Source organism: Cucurbita maxima, unplaced genomic scaffold (genome assembly GCF_002738345.1).
Source record: "Cucurbita maxima cultivar Rimu unplaced genomic scaffold, Cmax_1.0 Cma_Scf00014, whole genome shotgun sequence".
Taxonomy (NCBI): domain Eukaryota; kingdom Viridiplantae; phylum Streptophyta; class Magnoliopsida; order Cucurbitales; family Cucurbitaceae; genus Cucurbita; species Cucurbita maxima.
Window position 1 is genome coordinate 1,136,641 of NW_019272030.1, and position 13,735 is coordinate 1,150,375.

At 36.7% G+C, this 13,735-nt stretch overlaps 2 protein-coding genes across 5 annotated transcripts; one reads left to right on the forward strand and one right to left on the reverse strand.

The window, feature by feature from the left end:
* Positions 1–162: 162 nt before the first annotated feature.
* On the forward strand, positions 163–10,878 carry LOC111489145. Of its 4 annotated transcripts, none has more exons than XM_023137212.1 (11): positions 165–553; positions 1,367–1,601; positions 2,131–2,217; positions 2,402–2,571; positions 3,162–3,301; positions 6,568–6,745; positions 6,880–7,474; positions 7,759–7,871; positions 9,760–10,003; positions 10,180–10,457; positions 10,643–10,878. In XM_023137212.1, exons 1-10 carry the CDS (start codon positions 351–353, stop codon positions 10,408–10,410), a joined length of 2,196 nt encoding a protein of 731 aa, XP_022992980.1. In that variant the 5' UTR covers positions 165–350; the 3' UTR covers positions 10,411–10,457; positions 10,643–10,878. The 4 variants fall into 4 exon arrangements, with proteins under 4 accessions (XP_022992984.1, XP_022992980.1, XP_022992982.1 ...); XM_023137213.1 differs by lacking the exon at positions 10,643–10,878 and having other exon boundaries at positions 173–268; positions 350–553; positions 10,180–10,584; XM_023137216.1 differs by lacking the exons at positions 10,180–10,457; positions 10,643–10,878 and adding an exon at positions 10,080–10,153 and having other exon boundaries at positions 163–553; positions 9,760–10,023.
* A 320-nt stretch (positions 10,879–11,198) lies between these two features.
* On the reverse strand, positions 11,199–13,288 carry LOC111489146 (high mobility group B protein 7-like). Its single transcript, XM_023137217.1, has 8 exons — positions 13,088–13,288; positions 12,363–12,445; positions 12,226–12,274; positions 12,023–12,139; positions 11,852–11,909; positions 11,704–11,748; positions 11,535–11,624; positions 11,199–11,461 (listed from the first exon to the last, which is right to left on the reverse strand). The coding sequence occupies exons 1-8, from the start codon at positions 13,201–13,203 to the stop codon at positions 11,399–11,401; spliced, it is 621 nt and encodes a 206-aa protein (XP_022992985.1). The 5' UTR covers positions 13,204–13,288; the 3' UTR covers positions 11,199–11,398.
* Positions 13,289–13,735: the final 447 nt, after the last annotated feature.

Here is a 13,735-nt window from a genome sequence, read left to right on the forward strand (position 1 = left end):
CTCAATGTTTTTTAAAATGTGTCTGCTTGGGAGAGATTTTACACTCTTATAAGAAATGTTTCGTTCTCCTCTCCAACCAACGTGAAATCTGACAATGACCGAGTTTCATCGTGCAACGAGCTAACTTACCCAAGCAAAATTCAAAATTCAAAACCCTAGGATGAAATTTGTAGTTATTCTTTTCTTTGATTCTACGTCGAGAATTAGGGCACAGGATTGGAGGAGGAAGAACGTGAGGCTGAACGGAGGAACGTAGACTACGAACAGGGTACGAATCATCTCTCTCGATCAATCCGTTTCTTGAATTTGTGATTGCTCGTTCAATAGGTTCGAATTAATATATTGGAAGAATGACTGGCGTCCAAGAGATAATGCCGAAGAAAGCGAAGGCTACAATGATCGAGACCTTGATGAAGAACCAACCAAACACTTTCAGATCCATCTTTCAGCGCAAGAAATCGAAGAATGATGAAGATTCATCCCCTACCGATTCTCCTAAATCCATCCCTCAACTCTCTCCCTTCGCAAATTCTGTTGTCACTCGTTGTTCCAAGTATTTCTCCTCATTTTTTCCAGTTGTCTTCATTTTTGTATTCTTCAAATGTTTTTATTTTCTTCTTCTGTTTGCTTCTATCGTGTGTATTTTTGCTCGAACTCGCATGAATTGTAGTGTTGACTGTCTTACAATATCTACTGGTATTTTTTACTTACAAACTTTGGTTAGGTTACGACCTGCTACCTGATACTGTGACTGTTAGTGATGTGCGACGATAAAATGGTGTCATGCTGGTGAAATTGATAAGTAAAATTGTTCTAATGTGTGATTTAATGAACGATTCTTTAGTACTGTGGAAGAACTTGTGTGTCTACAATCAATCACTTCACTCATGCTCCATGGACAATAATGCGATTATAGTGCAATGCCCGACAATCTAAATTAAGCATATCTATCAAACTAATCACCTCCTATTATTCTTTCCTGACTTATTAAACCAAAATAGTGTGTTCATTTTTCCCTTTCTAAAAATCTTGTTCATTTATTGTTGCATTATTGCACGAAATCCAGTTTCGTTTCCATTTGAAATTTATATTGCAGTTGGTTAATATGCTTTGTTTTAGAGCAACAAAAAAGAGTTTATCTTTCCTTCATAAATAGCCTATAATTTTGTAAAGAATTTACTTTACAAATTTTTACCCAGAGGATTTCACTACTTTAAGTGCCTTTAAGGATATGCTCATATGTCATATTGAAGGCATAGTTTGGATTTGGCATTTATAGTGCAATCCATTGAACTGGACATTTGCTTCAGCTTTTATAACATTGTCATTTCATGCATCTAAAGGCTAAGGCATTTCTATAATGCAGGATTCTTCAAATTTCCACTGAAGAAATGCAACAACTTTTTGATTCAGAGTTACCTGGAATTAATAAGGAACCCGAAACTTATTCTAGAAGTTTGTTGGAATTTTGCTCATACCAAACATTGTATTCAATGAGTAAACGTCCAGATTATTTAAGCAACAAGGATTTCCGTCGCTTGGCATATGACATCATGCTTGCTTGGGAGTGCCCTGGTAGTGAAAGCGAACCACTACCGCAAGTGAGACAGTCTACCATTATACTCAGTTGATATTTAGTAAGATAGAGTGAGATTATCACTTAAATGCATCTTTTTTTTTTCTTGTGGGGATGGGGATGGATTGTGGAGGGGTGGAATTTGGATAATTTAGTTCCCATTTGATAACCTTTTTGTTTTAGTTTTATGTTTTTGAAAATTAAGCTTTTTTCATCACGAATTTTTTTGATAAGCATTTCACCTTCCTTAAAAACACATATAAATTTAAGTCAAATTTAAAAAAACAAAATCAAATTTTTAAACACTATGTTTTCTAGTTTTCAAAACTTGGCTTGGTTTTTTAAAACGTTTTCAAAATATAGGTAATAGAGAAGGAAAACTATAGGTAAAAGTAGTGCTTATAAGCTTAACTTGTAAAAATGGAAAACTAAAAATTAAATAGTTATCGAACATGATCTTAACTTTTAGTTTTTTATTGTTCATTTACAAAAATAGTAGAAAAAGAGGGAGAGAAGGAATTGATTGTGTTTCTAAATCCTCTTTCCAACTGTAGGAAACTGCTTCTTGCAGTAATGAGGAAGTAGAGGATAAGGAAGAGTGGTCACTATTTTATTCGAATTCTACAAACATGGCTGTTCAGGTTAATAATTTTCTGGTTTTCTTATCTGCAACTTGATAGGCTCATTATGTTATCTTATGTCTAGGATGGGTACCTTTGACCATTTTTCTTTTATCTTTTTATTTTTTCTTTTTTTTCTTTTTTGCTAGCATTGACTAAGCTTCTGAGGTACTAGTTTTTAAAACTTTTATATTATGGTGATCAGTTTGATGACAAGAAAACTGTTGGACCAGAAGCTTTTGCACGGATAGCTCCTGCTTGCACTGCTCTTGCAGATATCATAACTGTTCACAATCTTTTTGATTCACTTACGAGTTCTTCAGGTCGTCGACTCCATTATCTTGTCTTCGACAAATATATAAGAAGTCTTGACAAGTAAGAATTTGCTTCGTTAGCGATGACAATTGTGTGATCTTTATTAATGTGTTTGAAATTGTTTCTTCAAATTTTATATGTTTAATTATGTAAGCTGTTAAATGTGTGTTTTTACAGTTTTTTGTTCTTCTCAAAACAGAAAACGAAATGGTTATCAAACAACACCTTAATTTTTAGGATCTTGTATTTGGAAGCTTGTTCTTCCCATACTAGTGTTTTGTTTTTTCGTGAAAGTGGATTTTGGTTTAGTTTTTTATTCAAAGTGTTTGGTTCAATAAAGTATTGTTTGATTTGCTTTAGTTCATAAGTTCATGCTTCTGCAGCGTTGTTAGAATGATTATCTCTTAATGTACAGGCTATTAGATTCAAGCTTGTGTGAAGTTTATGATAATTTCACCTTGTAACAGAAACATGTTGCAACTATTGCAATATGTTTAATTTTTTTAAGCAGTCAATTTCAAATGGTTAATGAAGAAGTCTAACGATGGGACCTATCTGTTTCTGGATCGTGAACTTTTCTGTTCCAGAATAGATAGTTTGTGGACTAGCGTCACTGTTAGAGAAAAATTATTACGATGTATGTTTTGCAGGATTATTAAGGCAACTAAAAATGCATTGCACCCATCAACTGGAAATCTTCATCTTTCTGAAGGAGAAATTGTCCTTGAAGTTGATGGTACAGTACCCACTCAACCAGTTCTTCAGCATATTGGCATTTCTGCATGGCCTGGTGAGCATTGTTCCTACAAATGTAATCCAAGATTGATAGATTGAATTACCTCAGTTTAGATATTGAAGATTGAAATTTACGATCCAAGTTTCCTTCTCTCGATTGTAGTTTTTCAACCATTAAAAGGTTCCTTCCTTTTCTGCTCAAATATAGATGACGCAGTTCCATAAGTTATATATGTTTATTGACTAGGAAAGGGGAATAATTTTCTCGTTGGAGATTTTATCTCATGTAGGTTGCATATTATGAGCTTCTTTTATGGATTATGAATTTTAGAAGTTTTAGTGTAGAAAGTGTGTTCTTTGTTATTGATTAGTAAACGACTCAAGGGTTGGTGCTTTGAAATTGGAGGAGAAAGGATGTTGTTTGGTTAACTTCTTTTCAGTCTTGTGTGTTTTTTATTCCTTTTACAGTGGGTTACCTTTGTTTACCGTAGGATTAGTTGTTTTGGCCTCGTCTTTGATCAGCCCATGCAAAGGCTACTCTTTATGCATCTGGGAACCTTCGTTGTTTATGGATTCATTCAGCTAATAAAGACATCCAGCTTTTCGGTTACATCGTATTTGGTATAAGAGCTCCAAGATCCTTGGACTTGGGGCTGCCAAGAAGTCAATTGTTCCATCGGGTGGAGACAACACCAGTGGTAGCGACAACAAAGTGGACCTTTCCACCACCCTCTCCCTAACCTCCATGGTCGGTTGCTTGCCGACAGCTGAAGAACAATGTGATAATCTACAGAAAGTTGTTGGTGAGATACATCAAATGATGGTTACCATGACTCAACATACAATTCACGTTTAAGCAAAATCAGGCGAGAAATAGGGACTGCAGAGAATGTCCTAGGCATTGGGAAAGAGCTAACAATGCTCTTGGAGTTCAAGAAGAGAGCTTCCGGCATTCCCCAAACGACCACCTCCAAGAAATGTCCAAGATTTGGTTCAAGAATGGCCTTTAAATGTGCAAGAACAACAGAGAGAAGAGGTAAAACCGAGGAGGCTCAACTGTGTGTTGGATTCATCAAGAAAACACAAGCAATATAGGTGAAGAAAGGAGAAATGGTCGCGAATACAAAATGAAACTCTACCTGCCTTCAACGGTAAAATGGATATCAAAACTTTTTTGAAAGTTTATTTTTCTTTTAATTATGCTAATATGCCGGGAAGGAAGAAAGTGCAACTTGTTGAGCTCAAATTGAGGAGAGGATCTTCAGCCTGGTGTGACTGATTAGAAATCAACCAACGTTGACGTGGTAAGAGACCTATCAAGACCTAGGAAAGAACGAAGAAATTAATGTGAGATCTATTTCTGCCCACCAAATACGAGCAAATCTGTACAATCAGTATCAGAATTGTAGGCAGGGTACTCGGACAGCGATAGAATACGTTGAGAATTTCCATAAACTTGGGGCTAAAACAAATTTGGCAGAAAACGTACATCATTTGATAGCAAGATTTGTGGGAGGATTGCAATCTGATATTAAAGAGAAGGTTGAACTTCAACCTTCGGAATTTCTCACTGACACCATCACTTTGGTCACAACAATCGAAGAGAGGGTTGATAGCTGTTTCAAGATATTATATTCGAGACAAACGCAAGTATAGAAGAGGTTTATCATCCAAAACAAGGAATTATCCTTTTCAAAATCAAGAAAGCAGTACAAAACCAAATGAAAATCAGTTGGCAGGCAAAGAATCCAATCCACCTTAAACATCTATAAATAGGTCAACTAATAACCAACCAACTCTGGGAAAGTGTTTTCGCTGTGGTTTGGAGGGACATTTATTGAATGAATGTCCTAAGTATGAAACACTGGCCATCATGGATGAAGAGGAAGCTCAAGATTTCATAGACAGTGGGGATTTGGATGAAAATACTTCCTATGTTGAACCAGACGAGGGAGACCAGTTATCCTGTGTTCTCCAAAAATATCTCCTCACACCTAAATCACCCTCAGCGGCACTCATTGTTCAGGACAAGTTGCATGGTTAATGGAAAGATATGCAGTATCATAATCGATGGTGGAAGCCGTGGAAATATAGTTTCCTGAAAATTGGTCACTGCATTAAATCTCCCAACTAAACCTTGCCCACATCCATATTAGGTGAGTTGGATAAAGAAAGGGGGAGAAGCTCAAGTGCCATACCTTTGTCTCTAGGAAATAGCTATAAAAACCAGTGGTTTGTGATGTATTAGACATGGATGCTTGCAATACCCTTCCTGATCCTTACCATATCCTACAGCGTTACGGTGCCAATGCTTACAGGCTGGAACTTCCACCTTTGCTACACATCAATTCCATTTTTAATGTTGCTGATCTCCATCCTTATCATGCCCCAGATTCATTTCAGCTCACATCTTAACTCTAGGATGAGTTTTTCTGGGTTGGGTGGAATATTGAAGTACTTCGGTTAGCTCATTTTCAGTCTTTAGTGTTTTTATTCTTTTTACAGCGGTAACCTTTGCTCACCGTAGGATTAGTTGTTTGGGCCTTGTCTTCGATCAGCATGTGTAATCCACCCTTTATAAAAATGGTAACATTTGTTGTTTACAGATTCATTCGGCTAAAATAGGCATTTCCAGTTTTTTGGTTGCATCAAGAAAAGTGATAAGGCTTTTATATGTATATATATAAGATTGCAATGGAATCGAGTGCAGTGGTTAGAGCAATCATTGTTTGATCTTCTCTATTCTATACTAAACTTTAGTTGCAGAAAAAAGTGAACGAGTTTGTTTTGAAAGTGGAAATTGACATTTTTCTCATGTATCTTTCATTTTCTAAGATGAAGGCTTGGTTAAAATAATTAAAAATAATAATATAAAAAAACTACTTTGTCTCATTCTGGTTCTCGTTGGAATAAAGAAGAGAGGTTGGTTTGTCTTTTAAGATGGTTAGAGGGTTCCACTAGAATCTTGAAGGTGAATTGGCCAAATGGCGGTAGATGACAAGGTGAATTCAAAGTTTCAAAAGATGTAGGAAGACCAAGGGTTACAACAAAGCTCTTTAATTGGACCAAAAACTTTGAATGCCCCATAACTCACACTAGAACTACTCCTAAATCTATTTGAAGTTGGGCCAAAACCACCAATTGTAATTCCATTGACATAGTGAAATCCACCTGGGGGAATATCCGTCCTTTTGCAGTAGGAATCTGAAAGGCTAAACTTAGAGAGGTTGTGTGATGTAGTATTCACTTGATTATTCTGAGGTGAAGATATTCATTAATTGTTTTTCCTTCACGTCTGATCTGGTTTATCTTTTCATGCAGGGAGGTTGACATTGACCAGTCATGCCTTGTACTTTGAGTCATTGGGTGTTGGTTTATATGACAAAGCTGTTAGATATGATCTGGAAGCAGATACAAAGCAGAGAATAAAACCTGAACTTACAGGACCATTGGGTGCTCGTCTCTTTGATAAAGCTGTTATGTACAAGTCAACATCTGTGTATGTTATTTCTTGAACGATATTAAGTAGTTTTATAAATTTTTGTCCCTAGATTCTAATATTTGTTTCCTCTTCCTGTGAGGGTACGGTTAATAATTTATTTTGTGGTTAAACTCTTTAGTGATCCTTTACAGGACAGAACCTGTTTATTTAGAGTTTCCTGAATTCAAAGGCAGTTCTCGGCGGGATTATTGGCTGGATATCTGTCTTGAGATCCTGCGAGCACATAAGTTTATCAGGAAAAACAATCTTAATGAAACTCAGAAATCCGAAGTCCTTGCAAGGGCAGTTTTTGGCATTTTCAGAATTCGCGCAATTAGAGAAGCTTTTCATGTTTTTTCATCACATTACAGAACTGTACTCACTTTTAATCTGGCAGAAAGCCTTCCTGGGGGAGATTCAATTTTAGAAACTCTCTTGAGTCGATTGCTGATGATAAATATAGATGGTATTCAGCGTGATGTTTCTGGGAGCCCACCTGCAAAGCAGCAACGACAATCGTTTCCAATTTTTCTTCTGGCACTAAGTCAACTTGGATTCACCTTACAGAAAGAGATAGCTTATGAAGCCGACGCAGTTTTAGTTGGAGATATTTGGGCGGGTGAGACAAATCCCTTGGAAATTGTTGTGAGACAATCAATATCAGATTCAGGCAGGGCTGAGGCTGCACAAGCTACTGTTGACCAAGTGAAAGTGGAGGGTATTGATACAAATCTTGCAGTAATGAAGGTAGACGATTGAGTTTCTTGAGAAAATAAACTTGGACATTCAATCAAAGAAAAATGTTAGTACTGATTTAACTTAGTAAAACTTAGTACTGATTTGACTCATGGATTTGTATATCTTCCTGATCAACAATTGTTATCATCAATCGCATGTTTCAGTATCTTTTCTTGTATCTTTTTACTAGGTGGTAAGTTTTTGCATGCTCGGAGATTCAATCAAAGAAAAATATTGGATTTTTTTAGAGATTCAAGTATTTTGGTGCTGAGTCTTTCTTCATGTCTGTCCAGGAACTGTTGTCTCCATTTCTCGAATTGGTTAGACATATTCAGATTTTGGCCTCATGGGAAGACACTAAGAAATCAACAGCTTTTCTACTGTTGTTCTGCTATGCTATTATAAGGTAAGTAGCTACTCATTATCTGGAACTTTGCATGTTTGGGTCAAAATTGAGCATTTGATTCCTGCTGGGCTCTACTGATATACAAAAACAGTGTTCCAAAACAAGCATACACAAGCTTTAATATGCTGATCTGACAGTCTTTACTTTTACCTATTAGTTTGAAGGCTGTTTGGACTAAGTTCACAATCTGTCGAGACATTTTACATGGATATAATTTACTTTTTCAACATTTTTGAACATGAGCAATAATGGAAGTATGAATTAATACGACTAATATTTTTTTGGGCACATAGTCATAAATCTTCATGTATTTTAGTGGTAAAATTTATTAGTGATGAGCTTGAGGAGTAATAGAAGGGTCTTTCATGTCATTTTGTATCCGCTTAGGCCCATCAATTCTAGCTAAGTGAACCCCATGGTTATACTCCTAAACAAACCAGGGAGAGAATCAAAGGAGAAAAGTGAGACTTTTTTCTTTACCTTTTTTACATGAGGAATTTTGTGTAAATAATGAAATGACAAAAATACAAAAGGATGCCAAAGGTGTTAAAGAAAGGCTCTCCAATTTGTGATAGAGGTCAGAGGCTCTCCAAGTGAAGAAACCCGAACTTCTGTATTCTTTGTCCGAAGAGTTTGGAGGCGGCTGATGATATTCCTTTCTTGAACCTTCATGATCAGTCTATGGTTAAAGCTTCTGGATACTTTCCAAGTTGTCTAATTGTTAGGTTCCTCCAGTTACTCCTAGAAAGCCCAGAAAGTGAAACATGTATCCTTTACACTTGCTCGAATTCCTCAACCCTTTGATGAACCCTAGTCATGCAGATCCTAGAGACCTAAGACCCCTCCCTTCATCTTTGTGAACTGACTGACAAACTGGATCAATATGGCACCAAATTGTTGAATTTCACTTCAGTTTTATCCTGTAGAGAGGAGGAGAAGAAATTCCTCCAGGCTGTGAATTAATGCCTGTGGTCTCCTTTGGCACATCTGGTTGGAGCACAGCAACAAGATCTTCAATTCTAAAGGACGTCACCCCTCTAATCTCTGGGTTCCTTCATTTATATAATTTTATGAAAGCCAAACAGAGACATTATAAAAATAAAAAAGGGCATACAAGGACCAAAAGAAGGAGACAAACAAAACTAACTGTACAAAAAAGGCTCCAAGGATAATACATAACTAAATGTATTTTAAAAATCCGTTTGAACTAACACTGAAAGAGACATGAAACTTGGTCAGAGGCCACACCTCCTTCTCAATCTCAATTCCTCTAAGAATCCCATTGTTTCCCTCAAACAAAAAACTCCTACAAAATAACAAAGAAGCTAAAGCATCATAGGAACTGACCGTTATCATGTAAAAGAGGGTGAAGACGAATCTATTTCCTCGTGGAACTTTATTCTATTTCAAGCCAAGTAAATACCATAGATCTTTTCTTGTAAAAAAAATCCAACCCTGAAGAAACTAACTGGCAACTGATTGATGATCGAGATTTACCGTCTGCATGCTTGAATAGAATGAAATTTTGGATTCTATTTTACTCTCCACTTCTTGTTGGCGTATTAAGTATAGTTCTTTTGTAACACTTATCTACTCTACACGCTAATATGGGAACTTTTATGCAATTTTTGTGTCCTTTTCTTTTCATTTATTCAATGAATGGTGGGTTAGTAGTAAGTTGGATCATTTGGTGAGTCCATTAGACCAATCGCACGCTGCATTTCCAACATGACCGTGTAATTGTTCACAAGTTGTTGCTACATCTCTTCCATCAATGCTTCAACCAACTGCAAGTGTCTGGTTTATCTTTGAAGAAGCTTCGTCTTCATGTCTGCTAAAATTTTCATATTAGCAGGAGATAACGTGATTTTTGATGTGTGGAATGCAGGAATTGGACAAGGTTTATTTTGCCTTGCATTCTTGTATTTCTTGCGGTTCTTATGCTTTGCCGCAGGCAGTTTGGCAAAAGCAAGCCACTAGAACCTTTCAGAATCACATCTCCCCCCAATCGAAATGCTGTAGAACAGCTTCTGACCTTGCAAGAAGTCATCACTCAAGTTGAAGCTTTGATTCAAGATGGGAATATTTTTCTCCTAAAAATCAGAGCCCTCTTATTTGCCGTACGTCCGCAGGTATATGTATACTATAAATATTTCCTTTTTTGTATTTTTCACACATGAATCAAAGCATCATATTTCCTAAAGGCTTTAACATTCAGTCAGTTATATAAACTTGTTATGCCGTCCATTTCCTTATGAACAATTACGATCCCATGTCGGTATCCCTATAATGTGCATCTTCCTTACAGGCGACAGACATGGTTGCGCTACTGCTCATTTTTGCAGCTTTAGTTTTTGCATTTCTTCCATTTAAGTACATAGTTATGCTAGCATTAGTCGAGGCGTATACGAGGGAAATGCCATACAGGAAGGAAACCAGTAACAAATGGATTAGGCGAGCAAGAGAATGGTGGATTAGAATACCAGCAGCTCCTGTTCAGCTTGTTAAACATGATGATAACAAGAAAAAGAAATCATAAAATCAGTTGATGGCTCTAGATTCTGCATATCGTCTCTCACATCTAAGGTACATTTGTGTGTGTATATATTCACATTAACGTCTAGAGAAATCTACATTTCCTTAAAAGATTACATATTTTCAGTGGCAAAGTATCTCTCATGCACATTTATACAATGACCAACTTTGAACTCAATTCTCCAAATTGAATTTATTTTTTATTTTTTTTTTGTTAACTTGGTGCAACTCGGAAGTTAGACCAGCCGATAGCGGTGGTTCTTCTAGCTGATGGTGTGAAGCACACAAAACCGGAGAAGACATGATGGTTTCGAAGCCAGTGATCACGATTTTCCTCGTGATGACAATATACCCAATTTTAGTGATCAAATTTTCAGATTGCAAAATTCATTCTAAATCTCCAACTGGTGTCTCCAATTCACGTGTAACATTTACAAATCTCTCTACCCTGGAAATGACAAGCGTGGACTATGGATGAACACTCCACGTAAAAATAGTGGGGCAAGGCGTCGATGTGCACTAAAATCAAGTTGAGACAGAATGAGACAACATGATCTTCAAAGACAAACTTAAAGAGATCAAGTAAAATCTCAAATCATAACCTCAGAATTCGAAGTCTCAAGTATGAATTAACATATAACTATGGAGTTAAAGTAAAGCTTTACTTAAATTAAGTTGTTTCTTTCCATTTCTTATCAATAAAATCTAGATAATTCAAAATTAATTTAGTATTTAATTAGAGATTTTTTATATTGCAAATTATTAAAATAATGAAACTGCATAACTAGATTTGACTAAGATGGGTTCAAATATAGATTTGAGACCAAAAACAGAACACCAAAAATCTAGCATTTGTACCATATTGCTTCAAACGCAACCATAGAATCCAACAGCATTTTTACTAAGTTAGACTCGGAATGAATTTACAACAGAAACAAGGCAGTGAAGAAGACTGTTTTCTAGCATTACGAAAGCCTACCATGGAATCTCTCCTACTCTTCATCTGTTACTTCTTCTACCTCCTTCTCTGCAACCTCTTCTGTTTCCTTTTCATCCTGAACAAAGATCCCACATTACAATTTGCAAAATAGAACAAAATAATTCAACATTTTAGAGCTTAAATCTTACTTCTTCATTCTCAGCATTTCGACTTTCTTCTAAAGCCTTCTCATACTCCGCTTTCAGCTCAGCAGCTTTATCTTGGTAAGGCTTCTTCTCCTGTTAATCACTTTAAGGTTTAGATGACATGATTCACAAAACGTTTACATGTTTTCGAACGGCAAGTAATCTCACTCACTTCATCAGTCATTGACTTCCATTTCTCACCACCTTCCTTTGCAACCTATAAAGATTGGAATACACAATCAGGAGCGAGGATACAATGATTTGAGCTATTGATACAATTTTACTGGAAACTTAGGATTGTTTTTTGGATCTGTGTTAACCTCTTTAACGCCTTTGGAATCAGGATGCGCTTCTTTGTATGATTTTCTGAAGTCATCCCTGAAGTAGCACAATGAGCAATTTCAGCAAAGAATCAGGTAAATTGATACTACCGTGTAGTAATCTGATAAATTCAACACTTGAAAATAGAAGGGACATGGGGAATTGCATACATGAAAACGAAGAAAGCTGTAGGAGGGCGTTTGGGGGCATTTGGATCTTTGTCTTTCTTCCCTCTCTTCTCCGTTCGGGATTTCTTAGCCTTAGGTTCTGATGGTGCTGATCTTTTCCTGTACAGCGATACAGTCAAGTTAATACAATTTAAAGCACCACCTTTAACCAGACAAAGAATCAAGAAAAAAAATTAATAAGATACTTTTCAGCTGGCTTTTTGGCTTGAGTTTGCTTATCGACAGTCTGAGCTTCTGCCAAGAATCCAAAAAAGGTGAGTTTCGACTCAAAAAAACGTCAACGGACAAACAAAATTTTCACAAATTCACGCGAAAAATGTACCTAAATTCGTTCTAATTTTGGCGTCGAGGCTACAGCTGTGCATGCTGATTAGTGCTGCCGGAACACTTTTGCCGCACTCATCACTGTAAGCCAAAAATTGACCATTCAATTAAGAGGAATTAATTTCCACAATTCAAACGGATTACGATAAGACGAACATTTCATTCGACTCTGACTAATTCGGACTGAAAAGCAAACTGATTAGCAGAGACTATCAACGCTTAAACAACAAAAACTCTAAAACCACAATTTAATTAGAAAATGATCGAAGCAATGAAGTGTTGGGAAACAACACGAACACGCCAGTAAAAATTACAGAAAAACGAAACCGGTAATACGCAACATTAAAAAGGTTCATCAATCATCCTACATCCTCTTTAGCACTAATCCAACCGACGAAACTCAACGAAAACGTTTATCAAGGAAACGAACATTGCATTCAACTCTAAAACGAAACTGGACTAACAGACGAACTGAGAACAATAAATTAAAGACAGAAAATGAACTCCATAAACTACTATTTGTTCCTAAAGTAGTCGAAGAAACGGAGTGTTAGAAAGTATATCACAGTCACGCCGATGAATCAAACGTAGAAATGAAAGCAGAAAGAAAATACCAGAGATCCACAACCTAAGTATGTCCTCTTTAGTCCTAAGCCAATCAATGCAACTCAAACCTTACATATAAGCAAACAAAAAAAAAAAAAAAATGAAACAAGAACGCACCATCGAGCAAAAGCACTGCCATCTTTGGCTCTCACAAGCGAAGGGCCAGTAGGGGCGGCAGCGGCCGGAGTAGCCTCCACTCTCTTTCTCGACTTCGACGATCCTCCACCGGCCATTTCCTACTCTCCGCAGCTAATTCGGTTACTTCGAAAATACAGACGAATTGAAGCCAAAGGGAAATTTCTCGTAAGAGTAAAACGAAGCGTCCATTGTTAATAAAGCAAAACAACCAAGAAATAGGGAAAATTTTTGTAAATTTTGGCGCCCTTACTCCCCGCGTTTTGCTTTCGTTTCACGAGGATCGCTGACTTGGCTTCATCTCTCCCGTTGATTTCGAACCGTTTCGTTTCGACGTTCCAAATTCATACTTTCTTCGTTTCTGAAAGAACTCTCGTTAAATGGGCCTGGACTGAACTTATTGGGCCTTGGATAAACTTGGTCGTGGGCTTTTGTGTTGAACCAAAAGCCCAACTCTAACCGACACGTGCCATTAAACCAGCAAACCAAAGTCTTTCAATTAGTTTTGGTTGGTCAGCTTGATTTTGCTTGTAATATTATCTACAACATTTCATAAATATTTCCAAAATTTCCCTTTTAAGTATAATCATTTAGAAATTTGTAGGGACGTCGGGATCTACAATACATGAC